General features: G+C 40.3%; 3 protein-coding genes and 6 non-coding genes across 9 annotated transcripts; 5 read left to right on the plus strand and 4 right to left on the minus strand.

Annotated features, from left to right (window-relative positions):
* Nucleotides 1–4,183: 4,183 nt before the first annotated feature.
* Nucleotides 4,184–4,255, minus strand: Trnaa-agc (transfer RNA alanine (anticodon AGC)). The gene has a single exon. It is a non-coding gene; the product is annotated as a tRNA-Ala (tRNA).
* A 454-nt stretch (nucleotides 4,256–4,709) lies between these two features.
* Nucleotides 4,710–4,782, plus strand: Trnai-gau (transfer RNA isoleucine (anticodon GAU)). The gene has a single exon. It is a non-coding gene; the product is annotated as a tRNA-Ile (tRNA).
* Nucleotides 4,783–5,062: 280 nt separating this feature from the next.
* LOC149103007 (uncharacterized) lies at nucleotides 5,063–6,875 on the plus strand. Its single transcript, XM_089274431.1, has one exon. It carries the CDS (start codon nucleotides 5,214–5,216, stop codon nucleotides 6,747–6,749), a length of 1,536 nt encoding a protein of 511 aa, XP_089130557.1. The 5' UTR covers nucleotides 5,063–5,213; the 3' UTR covers nucleotides 6,750–6,875.
* Nucleotides 6,876–7,145: 270 nt separating this feature from the next.
* LOC149103008 (uncharacterized) lies at nucleotides 7,146–9,378 on the minus strand. Its single transcript, XM_089274102.1, has one exon. It carries the CDS (start codon nucleotides 9,280–9,282, stop codon nucleotides 7,303–7,305), a length of 1,980 nt encoding a protein of 659 aa, XP_089130228.1. The 5' UTR covers nucleotides 9,283–9,378; the 3' UTR covers nucleotides 7,146–7,302.
* A 1,280-nt stretch (nucleotides 9,379–10,658) lies between these two features.
* Trnav-uac (transfer RNA valine (anticodon UAC)) lies at nucleotides 10,659–10,731 on the plus strand. The gene has a single exon. It is a non-coding gene; the product is annotated as a tRNA-Val (tRNA).
* Nucleotides 10,732–11,430: 699 nt separating this feature from the next.
* Nucleotides 11,431–11,502, minus strand: Trnap-ugg (transfer RNA proline (anticodon UGG)). Its single transcript has one exon. It is a non-coding gene; the product is annotated as a tRNA-Pro (tRNA).
* A 1,143-nt stretch (nucleotides 11,503–12,645) lies between these two features.
* Trnat-ugu (transfer RNA threonine (anticodon UGU)) lies at nucleotides 12,646–12,719 on the plus strand. Its single transcript has one exon. It is a non-coding gene; the product is annotated as a tRNA-Thr (tRNA).
* Nucleotides 12,720–13,787: 1,068 nt separating this feature from the next.
* On the plus strand, nucleotides 13,788–13,860 carry Trnav-cac (transfer RNA valine (anticodon CAC)). Its single transcript has one exon. It is a non-coding gene; the product is annotated as a tRNA-Val (tRNA).
* Nucleotides 13,861–17,248: 3,388 nt separating this feature from the next.
* On the minus strand, nucleotides 17,249–19,050 carry LOC149103013 (protein CFDP2-like). Its single transcript, XM_089273642.1, has one exon. The coding sequence runs from the start codon at nucleotides 18,354–18,356 to the stop codon at nucleotides 17,670–17,672; it is 687 nt and encodes a 228-aa protein (XP_089129768.1). The 5' UTR covers nucleotides 18,357–19,050; the 3' UTR covers nucleotides 17,249–17,669.
* Between the last annotated feature and the right edge of the window lie 2,355 nt (nucleotides 19,051–21,405).

Here is a 21,405-nt window from a genome sequence, read left to right on the forward strand (position 1 = left end):
TCCACATGTTTTACCACTGGGAATTTTTTTTGTTGTGTTATCCGATGGATTTACTTTGAAGATCTACGCAAGAGTCGAGTGAACAATTTCAAGAATTATATGGAACGTAATTTGCGAATAAATGACCATTATAATATAGATAGGACCCTGCGCACGCTCTGATTGGTCAAAAACCCATGTTTTATCAGGGTATAAAGCGCTTTTAAAACATTACTTTCATGTAAATAGACGCCCTAGATTACATTTGTCGCGTTAGTTCAACGACATTTCTTTGGTCGACTTGTCTCGTTTGATGAATTTATATCAGGAGCCATAATCGGGGAAGGAGACCGTAAGAGCGCGCCATTTGTAGTATTGGGGCTGTCCCTATGATATGGAACAATTTTTCCATTTTTAGAACAAATTGCACCATCATGTGCGGCACACACGCGTACGTCCTGCGTGGATTTTTGCGGATATAGCGCGGGGAAATGGCGTCCGAAATTCCCGAAATGTTTGATGCTCTTGGCCCACAAAACAAAACGTTCATGTCTGTTGGAATATTGCTTCAGTATTTTCGTCGTAAGCTGCTCCAGTTTGAGTGAAGTAAGACAGTGCCGAATTTAGTTGCCCCGGTTTATATCGCTGACCAAGGTGTGTTCCGCTGTTTCTTTTACAAGAGCTCCACATTACTCCACTCCAAGTCTCACATATGTTGAACGAAGATTAACAGCTTTTCCATAAGACAGGAAAAAACCAGTTGGATATATTTGGATATAGCAGCGTTTCAGGACTTCAAAGTTTCCCTCCTCTTGCCACACGCTTGCGAGGATTTCGCCAGAGTCCATCTCGACCGAAAAGTAAAATAAAGTAATTGCAAGTTTGAGTTTCGCCTGAATTGTAAGCAACGCTTGATGCTTTATCAAGGCCCAATAAGTGACAATAAAGTTTATGTCTATAGATTATGCTCAGTTTTGTTTGAGTAAAAATCCAACAAATTGTCTGTTGTCGATGAATAAGAGCGCCCGCCGATGCGTGTTTTGTACAGTCAGTAAAACACGACAAATTGGACTTCCCCACTTTCGTGTGAAAACGTACATCGAACTCATATAATATCTCTAGTTTTTAAATATGTTTAAGGTTGATAAATGTTTCAGAACATATTAAAAGCTTAGCTGAAAATATGCGAATACAGCAGAAATAATGAGCTTTCTTTAATCAACCCGAGTAGTCACGGTCCTCGAATAAAGATTTCGATTTTGTTGGTTGAGTTATCAAAACTCCTTGTCTATTTTATTTTCGCAGTGTAAAATTTCACTAAGTTAAAGAAATACACCTGATGTTAGTAGCCTTTTGGCGTTGGTGAAAATTGTTGCAGCATCTCAGCGCAAAAGACAACGAAAGAAATCTTTGTCAAGATTTGTTCACAATTGAAAACACCGCCTCGGATTTGAAGATACACGGGCTGCACTATGCAAATGAGCTACTTATGTACGCGTGAGACTTTCCTTTAAAAAACTTTTGCAAACTCGCCAAACAAAAAGAAGCAATAAGAAACTATCAAAAACAGGGTTTGGTTATGATTAAGCATTGTTTGGGAAACTTTCAAATGAACTCGATACGAGAGTAAAGAGTTTTCTTTCATAACTTTTCTTTACAAAACAAACGCAAAAGCTTACCCGTTCAACAAGCGCGAGCACATATTGTTATTAATTCACACCGCGAAATTGAAGTCTTGTTTTCGACTCTGAAAATCTCACCTTTTCCATTAGTTTAGAGCATAAAGCTACATATAAGAGCCCTGGATCTAATTCCCTGCCTTATTCCCTGCCATCGCTGTGAAAAATCTTCAAGAGAATCTCGCCTTTCTCACCATTTGATCAGGCAACGTGACAACATCCACGCGAGAGCCCCTGACGTGTGCGTGGATCCGCGCGGATATGTGACGTCAGGATGGCGCAATTTGTTCTAAAAATAGAAAAACTGAACCATCTCATAGGTGCGCGCGGATCCCAAGACTTACGGTCTCCGTCCCCGATTATGGCTCCTGTTTATATTTCTTTCTTCTTTCATTGCTCTAAGAGTAGTTCGCTCCAAAGTGGTGGGCTGGGGGTGGGGGCGGATAACTACAATGGACTAGCATCCCACTCATGGAAAAGAAGAATACTCTCAGTTGTTCAATACAGCTAAGACTGGGATTAGATCTACAGTGTGTGGGCTAGCAAGGCCCATTTGCGGCCATTTAACCTTTCCTTACCATTCCGTGCCAAAGGAGGGCGTCAATTTCAGTTGTAAAAGATGAAATTTAACCTTTAACTGCCAGTTTATAATAATGCAAGTCGCAAAGGAAAGAGTAATTCTTCAAAGAATCTTTGTGTTATCTGTGTTATAAAGCTGTTTTGAGAAAGGTTGCGCTACAAAGCGTAAAGAGTACCGCGCTACAAATATACCGAAAGGTGCTCCGGGTATTGCCCGTTTACCTCTGGTCGATTGAAGTCCACGTTGTTTTAGAGGGACAGCGGAAAATTCATTCATAGGAGTATTCGCATTTTCTCTAATAGCTAGATTATCCAAATAAAAAGTTTACAAACCGTTATTTGCAACCTCGTTCCCAGGGTCTCTCATCTTACCGCCCCCTGGAGCGAGCGAAGAGAGACCCTGTTTGGGTCTGGTCACGTGCCACTTTGACAATTGAGAACATCAGGGAGGGGTCCTCTGTAATCAGCAGTTTGTCGCGTTGAGCTTTGTCGCGCGCTGCGACCGCCACATTACCCGCGGGGTTTATCAATACTCAGCTTTCAGGCTGAAATTTCGAATAATATCTGTTCCAACGTTTACCTAAAGGTTAAGCAAGTCTGTCTCGAGGCAATTTAGTAGTCGTGATTTTCAGTGTTGCCGTCTTACCCACTGGATTTATGGAAAGTCATTCATATTTCAACTGTGGACGTCGAGCAGCGCAATTTCATCCCGTAGTAATTGTTGTTTCTCCTTTGAATGCACTCGATCAAATTGATGCAAAAAAAAACATAAGAACGTCTCTAGGATAACGTATAGCTTTCTCAAAGTAAAGCTACGGCAGTCTCTGAAGAAAAGCTTGACGAAGATAAATATGATATTCGTGCAACGCACTGCGCTTGCAAACAGTTCTAATCAAATAGCCGGGTCCGGCGTCACCTGCGGCGTCACAACATAGAATGCAAGTAAGCAATATGTTCACGGAATATTTTAATCTCTGTCCCTGGAGAGCCAATACTGAGAGCCTTAAAACATATCTTGCAATAGAAACGAACCTAACCAAAGTATAAGCACGGCATGGCAAATTACAGAGGTGTCAAACTCTGAGAAGCGACGTGCAGTTAACAGCGGAACCATGCAGGCCTACGACCTCTAAAAATATGCTGTAACATAATCAAACGACTCCGCTCTACTTATAATTTCCATTTCTTCTAATAACACGGCACAAAAAATGCCCCTCAGAAACACGCTTGAAGCAAAGAAAGGTCGAGAGATCGAGAATTAAATGAAAATGTGCACAATTCTCTCGAACCGTTGGTGTCACGTGCACTAATTTATTAACGACACAATAAAAATTATATTTTTCTTTTTCTAGCCTCGTTTCGTTCGAAGATAAATCCATTTTATCAGCAACGACGGCGAAATGTATACCGCGACGAGTTCACTGTATTTATATCCTTCGCGCTCGGCAAAGTTCGGGGCGCCGACATCTTCCGGCATACACAGCCTCGGCTGCGGTGTGTAATTCTCCATTCGCCTTCGTGAGGAGATTTTTACAATATGTAACGTCCTTCACTGAACCATGCAACCATCAGCGACATGGATTTCCGCTATCAGATGATGGATAAGTTTTCCTTGGCGTTTGCAGAATATTACCGCCGGACATTGCCTCAGAACATCATATCGTTCTTGGTTTACTTTGGTGACAACACTTCCCGAACTCCCGTAGGCTAAGTATAGACAAAATTCCTACTAGGCCGCCCAGCCCTTCAATAATTTAATTGTCACCTCCCAGATTCTGGCAGGCACGTGACCAGACCCAACCAGGGTCTCTCTTCGCTCGCTCCAGGGGGCGGTAAGATGAGAGACCCTGGGAACGAGGTTGCGTTATTTGTACAACAACGGTCCGAAAAAAATCTGCCTTCAAAAAGAATTAAAGCTACATATTAGCTAGTAAAATAAAGACTGCTGGAGAATCCGGGTATCGATCCCGTGCCTCCCGCATGCTAAGCGGGCGCTCTACCATTTGAGCTAATTCCCCAAAGCGTAAGCATTTAGTTCAATATACAAGTTACGATAACTATTGAAAAAACAATGTTAGAGGCATCACTTGGTGATTAGTTTTTTTTTTTTTTTTCTAAATGTACTTAGAATTTCATTTTAGAAAAACAAATAATTTAAGAAATATGTTGCTTTTCATTCTAGTTCCTTGATATTTAGAACATAAGCTACTGATATTGACGAGGCATGAGTATAAAATAAATGGGGAACAACTTCTAATAAATAGTTTCGGGATAACTATATTTCAACAAAAATGTCCTCATCATTTGACAAAGCACGTTAACAATATATACATACATCTTAAAGAATAAAACCAAATCAGTTTGAACAAAGCCAATAAGCGGGTGCTGTTCCTCATTAGGCCAAACTTTTGACAACGTTCTTGTTCAAAGGTAGTAGTAGTTAACAAAAAACGGCACAAGGATAATGTGTCTGGTCCGTTCGCTCAGTCGGTAGAGCGTGGTGCTGATAACGCCAAGGTCGTGAGTTCGACCCTCACACGGACCAACTTTTCCTTTTAAGTAAACCACCTGGAAAATACTATTTTAAGATTTATAACTGACTGTATTCTGATTTCTTTTTTCCTCTATTTTTTTGATTAGTTTATTCCCCCTCATCGGTTTAAAACAAGAGGACCAGATCAAAATTACTTTAGATTAATATTTTCCTAGAAGTCGTTGGAAATGTTCCCCGGCCAACAGAAACAGTTGGTTATAAGTGATATTTGAATCTAGGGTTTCATGGTAGTCAGTTGGAATACACGACTTTCATAATGGCTGACGGCGCGTGGGACTGGTAATTACTTTAACATGACATCGAGGTCAGAAAGGCCACGCTTGAGGATGACACATGTAAACAAAGAGACACAAAGGCCAAGGAAGGTTGAATAGGACAGCTGTTTTGACTCGATTCGGTCGAATTATTTTCAAGAATTGGAAATGCCGACTCACTGTTGTGTTCCAGAATGCACGAAGAAAGGATATCGGGAAGACGATGGGACAAAAGTATCGTATTTTAAATTTCCTACCGACAACGCGATGAAGAAGAAGTGGCTTCACGCGATAAGAAGAGACGAAGGAAAGCACTTCAAGGTTACTGAAAATACAAAGATATGCTCCCGGCATTTCAGGGACGGTGATATTAAAAAATCTCTCGCCGGCAAGAATGAATTAAGAGAAGGAGTTGTCCCTTCTGTGTTTCCATGGATTCGTACATCGCCACGCAAAAGGAAGAAGCCGGCGGAAAGAAACTTCGAACTGACAGCTTCGAAAAGTGCATCACGGAAATTGTCTTCCTCAGCTGTCTTTGTTGAAGAATTACCAAGCGAAGTGGTCCCAGATCTACCAGATTGTAGCTTAAAAGTCGAAGAAGAAACACAAACTGATTTTACCGAGCAGGAGGCCTACTTGAGGGAAATTATTGACAACAATAAAAAAATTATTCATAAACTCGAACAGGAAATTGAGGAACTTAAACGCCAACTGCAAGATGCCCAGCGTCAAAATGATGTTCTTAATAGGAGATTGTTTAATTTTGAAAACTGTAAGTCAAAAGATTCAAATGCTGCTTTTTATACGGGCTTTCAAAGCTGGGACACTTTAATGGCTGTTTTTGAGTATCTTGACCCTGGGGAAAGGGGTGAGAACATTTCCTACTGGCGGTCTACAACTGACAACAACACCGATTACGGTGAAGACGACCTACTAACAAAAAAGGGGAGAGCTAGATCTTTAAGGCCCATTGATGAATTTTTTATGGTCATGTGTAGACTAAGGCAAGGATTTCCAAAGGACCATCTAGCTCAATTATTTAATGTATCAGCATCCACAGTTAGCAGAATAATTATCACATGGGTCAATTTTATGTTCTTTAAGTTTGGACAAATAAACATTTGGCCCAGCAGAAAAGTAATTGATACTACAATGCCCGAATCTTTTAAAGGGAAGTACAAATCTACTCGAGTCATAATTGACTGTACTGAGGTTAGATGTCAAATGCCAAGCAGTTTGCAGTTGAATGGAGAACTTTTCAGTTCCTACAAAAATCACACAACTTTGAAAGGTTTGGTTGGCATTTCTCCCGGTGGAGCAGTTACATTCATAAGCCAACTGTATACAGGTTCTATCTCCGATCGAGAAATTGTCAGAAGGAGTGGATTTTTAGATCTACCATTTGATGACAAAGACTCCATCATGGCAGATAAGGGATTCACAATTCAGGATTTGTTGCCTTTGGGGGTTAGTTTAAATTTGCCACCCTTTCTTGGAGCATCTTCACAGATGGCTGCAGAAGATGTGGTAAAAACACAGGAAATTGCAAGTTTAAGGATACATGTTGAACGTGCCATCAACAAGATTAAGAATTTTCACATATGGGACAGAGTTGTTCCACTACATCAAATGGGAATTGTAAACCAAATGTGGGCAGTGTGTGCATTCTGTTGTAATGTACAACCCAACATTATATCGATGTGACTATCACATTCATGTGAGGCACTTTAGAATTAATTATTTAATCCATAAGTTGCCTACAAACCTGTTCTCTCTCTGGATTGTATGGGACTATTAATTGGGCATTAGGATAGACAACAGTCCCCCCCCCCCCCCCCCCCCCACCCAACTGTTCTGACTATTTATTGTAAGATTTACATTATATTTTACAGACATCTTTTGTATCTGTAAAGACTCTTTTAACTTTGACCATGTTGTCTATGTTGTCGTTTCAGTTATCTTTGGTTTAAAGTTTGTAAACCAGTTGGATTTTAATTTTCCTTTGTATTCTTTAGCATACTTTGAAATAAAGGAGAATAAAAATCAAACTGATTTGAAAAATTTCAACCCAAAACAAATTGTTAACTATAACATCAGTAAGAATTTATTCATGTAAGGTATTAATTCCCAGTCAACAAATAAAATCACAACATTTAAAAATAGATGAATTAAGTAGCATGGTATTACCAATTCTGTTTGAAACATACAGAGATGTTAGAACAAATAATTTTTTGCTGGGAAACTGTAGATAACAGGGTCAACCAGATGTAGCTGTGCACAAGATTTCACAGTCACTGTTGTTGTTTACCTGACAATTTCCCTCGAAAAGCTTCGCAGAAGCAAACTTAAGAAAATGTTCAAAGTAATAAGAGAGCAGTTTCTGCTTTAGTCCAGCCCAGAAAACAGGATCAAAAAGTATACGTTCAATATAAATGCCTTTGCTGGTATACACAATAAAGTCACACCACCTTGCTCCCGTAACCGCCATCTGTCCCTGGACTTGAGCATAGTAGGGGTGGTCTTCCTTCAATTTACACTCTGAAACACCTGTCTGTTCCATGAAGAACTTTGCATCTGTGCAAGCATCAAGGGGTGTGACATGATACTTGGTGTATGGGCATTTTACTTCTGCTATCCCAAAGTAATCAGTACAGCCAAAGTCAACTACTCGTGCATCAGGGGTAGCACCTAAAATTGGACATCCTTTTGATACCACAAGTCCACAAGGCAGTACCTTAACAGGTGTCCCTCTGTTGAACATGAACTTCTCATACTCCATCAGGGCAACTGGTTCAAACTTTTTGCCATGTTCTAAATATTTAGAAGAAACTGGTGTGGGATTCATCAGTTGCTCAGCAAATGAAGCGTGGTTTCTTTGTCGTTTCGAAATCAAATGATATTGCGATGCTGTAAATCTGAATTTTCTCTCTTCCTTCCATTTTGAGCATTCGGCTTGGTTCCTTGTTTGAGTTTCCAGGTCATTGATTTCATCTTCAACCAAAGTTAAAGACTGTAACAGTTTCTGGTCATTCTCAGACAAATTATCTGGAATTACCATGCTGTCAATGTCCCTTAGAGGAAATCTTGGATAATTTAAGGCATCGTTATTTACTTGATCGAGTCTTGAAATGCAGTTAATAGATGCAGTAGCCTCAAAGTGTGATTCTGTTAGAGCAACTTGATATGACAAGAAACTGCCAACTTGAAATTTGCCAAACTTTGTTTCCACATGTCCAACACCTGCCTGATCAGTCTGTTCATAGGCCATTTGAGATAGGCCCATATTGGGATCAATGTTTCTCAGTTGCTCCTTAAGATTTTGCTCGGTAGCCAGATTATGGGTATTTTTCATTCTTGCATCATACACAAGCGGTTTGATATCGGACCGTGAAGTGGATTCAGCATCCTTTATTTTTCTCACTTCTACTGTCATTACTGGCTGAGGGGCAATGTTCTTTCCCCCACCCTTTTTGTGCCACTGCTGGAGTTGAGAAGTACAAGCTACGGAGGACTGTTGATCCTGTTCCTCACTCAGATCTTTAGTAGTAGTAGAAGAAAATAAAGTATACTTGCACATCTTAAACATCAGCGCCAATACGTGGTTACAAAATCCAACTTTTCCTGCCACACACGAACAAGAAGCACTCACCACTTCTCCAGACAAGATACATAGGGCAATTTGCAGATTATGAGGAGGGTCGCTTTTTCTGAAACTATGGCAACACTTCCCTTTAAAGAAAAAGTGTCTGGAATCACTCACACATTCAATATCTTCCAGGTATTCGTCTTCTAAGAAACGCCTGGCCTTTACTAATCCGGTCGGAACGGTGTGATGATCTACATTGGCGATCGCTTTTCCAGACTTCAAAACACGGCGATTCATCTGGAGCCGCGTAAACATAGGCATCTTTTCCAGTGACGTTCCCCATCCAGAGCTAGGAAACTGTACCGATTCATTGATTTCAGTGTCAGGCTCAGATCTCGTGCCTTGCTTTTCCTTTCTACGACTGTAGATTTTGTGAGGATCTGGATCCACGACCTGTTTGTCTTTGCCTGTTCGCATGTACTCATACACTCGCTTCACCAGCTCTGCTTTTGTCTTTAATCCTTTTCCCGGGTCTCCACGACATTTGAGCCAAAATTTAAGCTCTGAGATTTTTAATTCCTCAGGTTTTCTTCCAAGAAGAGAAGCGCCAGGTATATCATTTTCCGTAAGAAATATCGAAGTGCTCGCCATTCTAAACAAAAAGAGACGCGACGCGATCTTTTGGCCTTTCTGACCTCGTTTTCATGCAACTTGATCCAGGACTCTCGCGGTGTCCGCCATTATGAAAGTCGTGTATTGTCTGCAAAAAAAGGAGGCAGGTGTTCCGTTGTTTCATATGGCCGTTGTGACGTCACAAAAACCATCGTAATATTGCCTGCTTCGTTATTATGTTGTGTTCATTGACAAAAGAGTGTTACAAAGGGCCTCTCCGGGAGTCGAACCGGCACCTCTCGCAACGCACCTAAAGCGAGAATCATGCCACTAGACCAAAAGGCCAAACATGGTTGAACGTCATTTAACAAAGGTCTTAATCTACTTCTCTCTGTCGAACTGGTTCTATAACACCTGTTTTGTGTTGTCTCATTGGCCAAGACAGTTACTACCCAATTCCCCCGGTTTTTCGCTTTTCATGTCTTTCGAGCAAGATACAATAATGTAACAGAAACCTTACGCAAGTTAGAATTTCTTCCAAAAAAATTGATCAAAATTGTACAAAAAGTGTTCAAGGAAGCCTCCGTGGCACAATCGGTTAGCGCGTTCGGCTGTTAACCGAAAGGTTGGTGGTTCAAGCCCACCCGGGGACGGTTCTTTTTGTTTTGATAATTATTTTCTATATACTTAGAGTCATGATTCCATCCATCCATCCTGTTAGCGTAATTTTTAGTTGTATTGCATGTAAGTAGGTCTATTCAAACGAACAGCCACTGCGCGGATGTGATGTGAATAAGCCGTTATTATCGTGATCGTTATCATTATTGGTTTTTTGATGGTTGAAGCAAATTTGGCTGTAATTTTTCATAAAAGGGTACAAATTTGTCCATATTTGAATAACCCAATTAGTCCTATAATTTGTGCATTAATTATGAGTTCTTTAATCTTCGACTGTTTGTCTAATTAACGTAATTACATCACCTCACCGCTGCGCGCATTAATCTCCCGCTCCCATAACTAGAAGTTGAAGGACTTGAACATAAGTGTATCTTTTTGTGGTGCATTAAAACGTTTATTTCTAAACAGCATAAATTTCCTAAAGTCAATCGTTTAGTTCTTGATTAAGGATATCTGAGACATTTGACGGCTACTATTGGCTTGTTTATTTGACGGTTGACGGTTAATTTTTTGGCGATTTGACGGTTAACTCCACTGAGATGCTCTGGTAACGCTAAAACAAGGATAGCATCGTTTTTGAAAAACTTCAATATTGAGCATCGTGAGAAGTAGGCAAATGTTCAACTGTTTGTTGTTCTTCGTAGACTTATTTTTTCTGTCTTCCTGATCAAAAAAACTAGAAACTACGAGTTCCTGATTAGCACAACACTGAGTATGGCAGCTTTCAGTCGTAACGGGATTCCGTAGTGTAGTGGTTATCACGTCCGCTTTACACGCGGAAGGTCGCCGGTTCGAGCCCGGCCGGAAACACATGATTGTTTTTCCTATGAGACTAAATCTTGCTACCAACTCTTACAAAATTTTGAGTCAGCGAAAACAAATAAAAAAAGAAAAAAAAAAACGAAAGATGTTGACGTAGCTGAGCTTATTTATTTTTTTATCCTTCAGCAACTTCATATAAATAAATAACGCTATCGAGCTATGATCTTAACAAAGCTTATGTTGCTGATTGTTAGTGGATTGGTAGCCAGAAATGTATGAGTTTCAGCCGGAGAAACCAAAAGTCTCTCTGCTATAAGTTGACGGTTGAGTGCAATTTCTGTGTTAAATGAAAGCTTTCAAATGACCCAAGGACAAAAACCATCGCTTTAAACTTTTCCGTTCGTTTTGTTTCGTTCCAGGGTAATTTAAATGGAAAAACTAATCAATTTCTTTTTTAAGTTTTGCTAATAAGATTTGGCGAAAAATAGCGTGTTAGCACGCGAGTTGCGTTGATGTTTTCTTGGAGGATCAAAATGCACGTATTAAAGCCGCTTGGGATTCTCTTGGGCTGTGACTAAAATTCGCTTTAAATTGATGAGCGGATTCACGAAAAGTCTAACAGGAAGCGAAGGAGAGAGGGAAAGAACGAGTGAATGTCTCATCCATACCTACAATTTGGAAAATACTAGTTTGCTAAAAATTATTGTTATGATTATTTTAATTATTATTGGAAAAGAAAATCAATTTGGGCCTGTCCGGGAGTCGAACCCGGGACCTCTCGCACCCAAAGCGAGAATCATGCCACTAGACCAACAGGCCAAACGTATGATAACTCGTTTAGACAACTTTTTTAATCTGCTACTCCCTTGACTCAGCTGGTGTTTTAATACCTGTTCTGTGTTGTGTTGTAGTTTCCAGTCCAACTTCGCTGATTAACCGAGTTTTCCGCTTCATGTCAATAGAGCAATACTGACTCAGCACTAACACGAGACATGAAATGTGAATATTTTATTGCGGATGCGTAAATCAGTCATCTGATGCGGATGTATTCGCCCGTCTGATAAGATAGTCTATCTCCTTGCAAATTAAAACTGTTGATTCTAAAAATTAGAACCTGTGCTACGCCAGAAATGAAAAACCGCTAAAAACGTACCCTTAAGATGTGGTCAAAAAATGTGTGGAAACGTATTCCTCATTTGCTGCAGAAGCACGGGGCCCCGAGGAAAGAGTACAAAATCAATAAGCTAGAACATTTTACAAGACACTGTTAAAACAAAGCTTAATAAAAGTTTGGACCAAGACGAAGACTGACCGACCTAGAATGACGTAAATCCCCGCCAAAAGCTTAAAAAGTCATAAAACATCCCATTACACCCCGCGAACCTCCCTATCGTGCTGTCAAAATAATGATTTCTGACTAATTCGTCTCTCAATCTTCAGAAATAAAGTATTCCAAAAGCTCAAGTAATCTGGTCGCTTTCTCGCTACAAGCTCCAAGATGAAAAAAAAAAGACCAAAAAAAACATTCCAGTCTTGATTGACAGACTTCACAAAATCATGAATATCAACAAGCGAATTGTTTGTTAAACGTTTTTTCATCAGCGGGAGCGATTGCCATCAGTTGGTGAAATGTCTTTAAAAAATGAAACCAATTTTATCCCTCATCTGATCAGAACGGGAAAAAAAAAAGACAAGCAGAGAAAAAATAGCCAAACAGACAAAGAAACAAAACCATTAACGCCATAATGAAAAAAAAACACACTTCTTTATCTAAACAGTTATGCGATTTATGTAGACCTCACAACTTGAGCTGTCTTGGTACTGCTAGGAATTACTAACAAAGTGGACATGTGACCAACTTAGTACTACTAACAATGTTTATTATTATTATTATTATTATTATTATTATTATTATTATTATTATTAAAAGAAACATACTAAAACACGTTATATCTAATGTAGGGCGCCGTAGCTCAGTTGGTTAGAGCGCCTGTCTTGTAAACAGGAGGTCATGGGTTCAAATCCCATCGGCGCCTTTGAGATGTCGCACTTTTTAATTCTCATTACGTTTGCTCATGGAAGCTTCACATTTTGTATAGCTGGGAATTTTTGTATGGCTGTGTTATCCATTGGATTTACTTTTAAGGCCCACGCTTGAGTCGACTGAAAAATTATGTGAAGGTACATTTAAAGTGCTACTATGATGAAATTCGCTTCTTTCCTACCTAACCCATTTTAAAGCATACACAAGAGACTTTACGCCGAAGAAAAATGCTGTTTACTATTTGAAAGATCTCTTTTTGTTTCAGAGATATTCAAGTTTTTAAAATGTGCAAATTAGCCAGGTGATGACGTCATAAACTCCACCAAATTTTGATCAAATTTGATGTAAAAAGATATCTCATGCAGCCAATTTGATTCTTTGCAGTATGATTCTACTGGGTGAGCTCCACAATATGAGCTTATCAATTCTGTTACCATGGAAACATACCGGTTTCCAGACCTCCCCAATATTAAAAGCAGTTCGTTCCATTTTGATATTTGCCAGTGGTGCCTCATCTGCATCATCCAGCAAGGATTTAAATATGGTGGGTGTTGTGTTTGCCAGTGGTGCCTCATCTGCATCATCCAGCAAGGATATAAATATGGTGGGTGCTGTTTGTCGCCTTGCTTAATATTTCTCGAGCAGAAAATCACTAAAATATTGAAAACAGACTGGAGAGGACTAAAAACAGTGAGTTGCCATGTAAACATAATTTTTTATAGCCATAGGTGTGTTGCCTGTAGAACTATCAGCCTACCAAGTTTCAATGGTCTCCGCTGCAAATTGACCGGGATAGCTCTATTTATATATTTGATGCAATATTGGGTTTAGTGTATGACGTCATCAGTCTTCTCATTTGTATATTTTACTCATTTTTAAAAACTTAAATATCTCCGGAACTAATGCAGAGACATGTATTTGCAAACGGTAAACGGCGTTTACATGTTTCGTGGAATTCCATGTGATTCACCCAAAAATTCAAGGAGTAAAATTTGATCATAGGACCACGTAAACGTAGTTTAGAAATACTTCGTTTTAAGATCATTAGTGGTTCACCGAGGTTTCCGTAGTGTAGTGGCTATCACGTCCGCCTCACACGCGGAAGGTCCCCAGTTCGAGCCCGGCCGGAAACATTCTTTTTCGTTTCTTTATTTCACTTCTGCAGTTGCTTTTTTATGATTGCATGTCTCGATTTCTTTATGAACTGTTTTATAGCATCTTGTATTACAGTGACGAGGAGGCCAGTAAAGTGGCGGGAAAGAACCTGATTACCTGATAACCTGATAGCCTGATCTTGAGTAATGATACTCAAGTTATAGTAATCTTGACAACATAAACACTCTTGTTCTTTGGCCATTTCAATTTAACAAGAAATAAAATGCAAACAGCGGCAACAAACATAACACATGAACTACGCATTGTTTGGAACAACAATCTAAAATTTTCTTGACGTTTCGCATGCTACAGCACGCATTTTCAAAAGTGGCGGTTACAAAAAAACGAAAGATTTAAAACTTAAAAATACAAAGCGAGGTACTGGTAACTAACTAAACAATAACGAAAACAAAAGGTGATAGCTAATAAAGAGACAGCTTTTCACTGCTAGCATTGTCATTAAGTGTTGGTTTTAAGTCTCGTATAAACAATGTTTCTTTTATTTTACAATGTAAATCACATTGTCCACTAGCTAAGACCTCGAAATGGTCCCATTTGATTTTATGGCCGGTGGAGATTGCGTGATCAGCAACAGCGGAAGCGTGACCCACTTGCGTAAGGGCTCTAAAATTCTCGACCTTTCTGTCATGCAGTCGTCGCTTTGTGTTTTGCCGATATAGAAAGCGTCACAATCCCAGCAGCTGGCTTTGTATACGACTTTAGATTTTTGCGCGCGATTTAAACGATCTTTGTAAGGAAAAAAGGACTTAACTCGGCAAGTGTTCTGAAAAATCAACCGAAGACTGACGAAACCAAAAACTTTATTAACACAAGATTTAAGACGGCGTTTAAAAACTTCGCTTCCAAAACCTAAATAAGGAAGCACAAGGATTACATCTCTCTTGGGAACCGTGGTAACAGTTTCGGAAGGTCTGTTCCTATGCTTGTTTAAGACATCATTCATATTGAAGGAAATTATGCCTTTCGGGTAACCATTTAGAAGCAGTGTTTTCTTTAGATCAGAGAGAGCAGTGTACGGGTCCGCAAATGATCCCAGGACCGCAAATGATCCCGGACCGCAAATGATCCCCAAATTGAACCGCAAATGATCCCGCACCGGAAATGATCCCCATATTGGACCGCAAATGATCCCGATCAAAAAATAAGGAATGGCATGGATATCAGAGGAAGGTGGGAACATATACAAAAATTATGAAGTAAAAAACATGTGTTATCATTTTACAAAAAAATATTCCACAGTTGCTGTTTTGTTCTTCGAACGGTTCAGATCGTTTTCACCGTCACGCAATAAAAAACAATAATAAATCGAAAACCAATCAATAGAAAAAGCTAAGACATTGTGATATACGCTATAGAAGATAACTAAATAGGACACTTCTCCAAGCCTTTAGGCCTGTGCGTTTCCCCAAACTTCAGAAATTCGTCGTAAATGTTTCCCAGAAATTTACAGAGCCCAGTAAGAAAACGCCATGTTGGTATACATCCGTGGTACACCAATATGGCAGCCGGAATATAGTGTAAACATCTAGAACTTACTTTGGGTTTCCGGGCGACTGATTATCAGTACTAAACAAACAAGCATTTACATAAGCACTTTTCCTAATGCTCTAACTTCCAAAAAGGCTCAAAATCATGAGATGAGGATATATTTTTCAACAAACACGATCGTAGCCTTGCGTCACGCAACCTCCATAACCCTGAAATTCAAAATGCTCTGGTTTCCAAACGAAGCACGCTAATTGTAAACAGATATAAATATACCGCCTCTTATGCCTGATGAGGATAGAAACACGTCACGTGAAGACGATCTATTGAATTAGAATTCTTAGAAAAACACAAACTTGTAAACATTCTCGAAATCCCGGTGGCGATAGTATCAAACATCTATCAAACAGCTAACTTGTCAAAACGCAAGCCTTGGCCTTGCTTGGTCATGAAGGACCATGAAGCTGAACTTCATAACTATAGCTTGGAATTTTGGCTTCTTAGAATACTCAAGTAGTCATTTCCGAGGAATTAAAACCAAAATACGACCAAGGAAAAATAACAAAATAAATTTGTTCAAATTTCCAGTTCTATACACCAGGTGTTTTACAGAGTGATGAAGCGATAGGCTTCTAGGTCTCCGGGGGGGGGGGGGGGTGGGTGGGTGGGTGTAATTTGGGAATTTCCGGGTGGGGATGTGCCGCTGGGACACTGGAACCCTTAGCCTATACCAGAGCTAGTTCAGCTGAATTTTGCTATCCTATACTAGAGTAAACTCCCCAAATCCCTCCATTTATCGACACTGTTGAGGCTGATTTTGCGTAAATTTAAACTTGCCGATTTGATTTTTTTATATTTTTGAGTGGCAATTCCTGGTTTCGTTAGTCTAGATGAAATCTTCAACCAACTAGTCGGTTTTGTGAAAAATTATACCCTATTCTAGACCCAAACGCTCTGATTTATATAATAATTTTTTTTTTTAATAATTTTTACTGAGAATTGCAAAGAAATGCAAGCCAAGTCGCGTTTTGATGATTGAGTGGTGATATTCATAACATCGTAGTTAGCAACACAATTTAGTCGAAATGACCCAATATAACCCGGGTTAAAACTGACCGGGTTCAATATGACCCGGGTTAAGACTTTGCTGGGTATCGAGAGCAACATTATTCCCCTCCAGTTACCGCACCGACTAAGGTCCCCTTTCTTTGTCAGCTTTACTAGAAGACCTCTCTTCCAGTCATCTGGAAGCTCTTCTTTCTCCCATGCGAAGGTTAAAATTCTATGCAGTGCCTCCACAGTACAAGGACCTCCCTCCTTCAATGCCTCAGAAGGGATGTTATCTACCCCTGGAGCTTTGGCATTCTTTAGTTGAGTGAGGGCTGATCTTATTTCTCCTTTGAAAATAGGTCCTGTGACGATGTTCAGGGGAACATCTGCAGGCAGAGGATCTGGTAATTGGCTTGGGGCTGGTCTGGTCAATACGGATTCAAAATGCCTCTTCCATCGCTGGAGCTGATCTTCCATTTTCGTCAAGAGAGTTCCACCTTCACTTCTAATTGGGCGATTCTGGTTGCATCTTATCCCACTAAGTTTTCGTGTTGTCATATATAGTGTTCTTAGATCATTGTTCTTAGCCGCGTCTTCTGCTTCTCGTGCAATGCTCTCAATTAAATCCCTTTTGTCTCTTCGGCAAGATTTCTTAACCTCTCTATTCTTTTCATTGTAGTATCTGGTTGCTTCACGTTTCCCTTGTCTCGTTCGAGCGTCATTCAGTATCTGCTTCGTCTTTCATCTTTCTTCAACCTTCCTGTAAGTCTCGTCAGGCAGCCACTCCTTCCGAGTCCTTTTCATACGTCCGAGAACACTCCCACATGTATCAACAAGTATTTTCTTGGTTTTCTCCCATTGTGCATTGATATCAGTATCTTGGGCCCGTTCATCTTCATCCCCGCTTGGATTTCTTACTATTTCTTCTTCTTCCTCTTGAAGGGATAGGGATTCAAACCGGTTTTGCAACTCAATTTGAAAGGCCTGTTTTGTGTCAGGGTCTCTCAATTTCATGACATCAAATTTCCATCTTGTATTTACGAACGGCTTTCTTGCAGCCAGCTTGATCTTCAGAGAGGCCACCACAAGGTGATGGTCAGAACCAATAGTAGCTCCCCTTTTTACGCGCACATCCTGCAGTGAAGTTCTCCATCGCTGACTTATCAGAATGTGATCGATTTGGTTTTCAGTCACTCCATCTGGGGATATCCAGGTCGCTTTATGTACCCTCTTATGGGGAAAGAGAGTTCCACCAATACTTCAATGCACAAAAATCCACCAACTCTTCGCCATTTTCATTCACATCTCCAAGTCCTTCCTTTCCCATAATCCTCTCAATGTTGGCATTATTCCGTCCAAGCTTTGCATTAAAGTCGCCCATTACGATGAAGATATCTCTATTCGGAGCCTTATCGACCACAGCCTCTTTCTCATATGGCTCAGCATTGTTCGTAGGAGCATAGCACTGTATGATTGTGATCTTTTGAACTTTAGCGTTAATTCTGGCTGTAATAATGCGATCATCAATCGGTCCCCATTCCATCAAGCACTTTTTCGCGTGCCCTGACAATACGATACCGACCCCTCTCTCATGGGCATCATCTTTGTTCCCTTTCCCCGAGTATATGAAAAGCTCTCCTGTTGCCAACTCAGTTTCCCCGAATTGGTTCCACCTAGCTTCACTGACTCCCAAGATTTCCAGTCTATAACGTCTCATCTCAGCGGCCAGGAGAGCTGCCTTTCCAGACTCGTATAGAGTTCGCTCATTCCATTGTCCTATCCAGGTTCTGAATTTCGGAGAGAACAGCTTCATCCGCGGGCTTCGCTTCATTCTCGTTCTAACCTTATGGTCATAATTCGGTTTTAACGATCCCTGCTCGATCTCTACTAGTAATAGAGACCCGGTAAAGTTTTCCATAGTTTCGGTTTCAGTAACCGAATGAATCCACCACGTAGGGGGTTAGCCTTCGTAGCTTCACCAGAGCTCCGTTAGCCGCCCCGTTTCACGGTTCCAGTCAGGCCTTCACGGTTACCATAGCGGCCCTGAGGAATGAGGCTTCCCCACCGTACTTCACCCTGACTGGCGCTCCCCTACTTTAGGACGTTGCCCAGGGTGTACGACAGGGACGTGGAGCTGGACTTTACACCCCATCGTGAGTAGTGATAAGTTAATAAAGATGGTGAATTTTAAGCTCGGTAATGAAATGTGAAGATGAGTTAATCAACATGACACGAGCGTGGGACAAAGAAAAATTCTGAGTCCCCGACAGGAATCGAACCCATGACCTCCCGAACACCGGGCGGGCGCTCTATCCACTCAGCTACGAGAACTCATGGAGAGCAAGGTCATTTAAATGAGTTGATATATGACAGGTGTCCTGCATACTGCTAGGATCAACACTATCGAAGTCATCGTGAGTAGTGATAAGTTAATAAAGATGGTGAATTTTTAAGCTCGGTAATGAAATGTGAAGATGAATTAATCAACAGGACACGAGCGTGGGACAAAGAAAAACTCTGAGTTTCTCGTAGCTCAGTGGATAGAGCGCCCGCCCGTTGTTCGGGAGGTCATGGGTTCGATTCCTGTCGGGGACTCAGAATTTTTCTTTGTCCCACGCTCGTGTCATGTTGATTAACTCATCTTCACGTTTCATTACCGAGCTTAAAATTCAATATCTTTATTAACTTATCACATATCACATATAGCATATAAGTTTCTGAATTTGTAATTTCTATATAACCGATCAAATTCAACGATCTTTTTATTGTGTTTCAAGCGCAAAATAGGTCCGTGAGTTTGTTTCTGTTTAAAATCAGTAACAAATCACTAGATAGTGTTATCTTAGCTGGCTTACTTAAGCAAAACAACTGTCCGTGCGAGGGTCAAACTCACGACCTTGGTGTTATCAGCACCACGCTCTGCCGACTGAGTTAACGGACCAGGTTCATTAATCTCGTTACTGTCTCTTATCAAGTAAGAAAAAATTAATCAGTATGAGCTGTAATACGAAAGGTTGGGTGCAGTGAGATTGAGAAGCCGCTTAGCAATTGCAATTTGGCATCTTGAACTTCTCAAATGGCAGGGCGCTCCCTTAGCATGCAGGAGGTACCAGGATCGATACCAGGATTCTCCAGATTTCCTTTTTTTTTCGTTCAAAATCATTATTTTTCCAGATTCAGCAACTCCTTCTTATGGAAATACGGGTGTATGTCTGCAATAAAAAAAAAAGCATCACCTTTGTGAGAACGTCAGTTGGACGTGTGTTCATATTTGGCGTTTCTTTCAACTTGCAAAAAGATAAAATTGTAATTCTAGCGAGATATAACATCGGTAAAGCGTCTGCATGAATAAATTGATAAAATAGCTTTCTGTTCATCATCATCAAATAGGAATTGACCCCGCTAAAAGACCTAAATTAAAACAAGGTATAAATTCGTTAAGAACAGCATATTGTGGTAGGCTGAACATTAGGCTATTTACAAATCTATGGCGATCTAGAACATCAGTCCGTAATTACATTTACCCTTCACATATGAAGCAGCAGATGGCAGTCTGAACTGATTCTCGCACGTGGATTAGATGCTCTGTTTGTTTTATTCTTTCGCAATATGAAATAAATACTAAGTGATTACGATCGGCGCGTTTTCAATTAATTTCCTCTCCCTGGAGAGAGCAAAATTAATTTAAAAACTGAACTGCCAGCGCTGTAGCAACTACCGAGCTGGAATAAAAAGCTTCACAAGGTCTCATTGTTAATTAATTTCTTTCTCCGAAGAACGATTTAATTTTTTTAAAATGCATTTGCTGTCATTTAAAGACAAGGAAATTGACTACCCCTTCCATTAAAGGGAGATTGCTTTTATGACACCATTCAGGAAGGCTTACTTTAATTTGTTACAAGTCTTTTGCTTTGGCGCAAACTTCAACGTTCAACAGATCCTACCAAGTAACAATTCTGAGAAAAAGAATGCATGTCTTTAAACATTTCAGGGAATTCTACAACGAACGAGACAAGAGTGGAGCTGGTAAAGAAAGCCTCAAATGGAAAACTTTATTTTACGATCGACAAGTTATTCATTTGTTTGTCAGCGTCAGTAGTTATCGGAGTTGGAATCGCTGGAAATATTTCCGTCCTGTCAATAATCAAGAGAACCCAGTCGCTTCAAACCGCTCAGAATTATTTATTGGCAAATCTAGCGGCTGCCGATGTCACAAGTCTTCTGTTTTGTAGTTTTTCCCTCATCCCAATGATTAAGGTCCTTCCAGATGGAGCTGTAGGAACTGTTCTCTGTATGTTCATTGTCGGCTTAAACGTTCCTCTGACTGCTACGGTTGTCTCGGTATTGACGCTTACAATCCTAGCAATAGAGCGTTATAACGCAGTAGTAAGACCTTTACGGATGTTGCAGCCTACGAGAGAAACGGTCCGATACGCAATAATTGGCACATGGATACCATCTGTTGCCTTAACACACCATTGTTTGTGTACACAAACTACAAGTTCAAGACAGCAGCTTGCCGACAGACGTACAGTGAGCACGCAGAGTTAACTCATATAGTCTTCTACATAATTTTTGTTTTCACTCTTCCTTTTCTCGTTATTAGCTTTTGCTACAGTAAACTTGTGAAAGCGCTCAATCACAGAAGTGTGGTTACGCATGATAGCAACATCCCAGAAAAAGAGCTCATTCGGCAACGAAAACAACTCTTGAAGATGTCGGTGACAGTTACTCTTGTGTTCGGGGCGTGTGTTTTACCTCACTCCATGACGGGCCGCACGGGACTACCGTAAGTACCGCAGAGAAATTAAATGGTAGGAACTTTTCCCAGCATTCTTACATACTCTTACTAGGATTCTTCGTCTTGCGGCCAGGGAAGGCGTCATAATCTATTTCAGTGACATGTAGATGATATTAAAACAAAAGCAAAAAAATACACCAGAAAGGGCCGATGGAACATGAGACAA

This window comes from Orbicella faveolata, unplaced genomic scaffold (assembly GCF_042242905.1).
Source record: "Orbicella faveolata isolate gen_17 unplaced genomic scaffold, um_ofav_v1 contig_35, whole genome shotgun sequence".
Taxonomy (NCBI): domain Eukaryota; kingdom Metazoa; phylum Cnidaria; class Anthozoa; order Scleractinia; family Merulinidae; genus Orbicella; species Orbicella faveolata.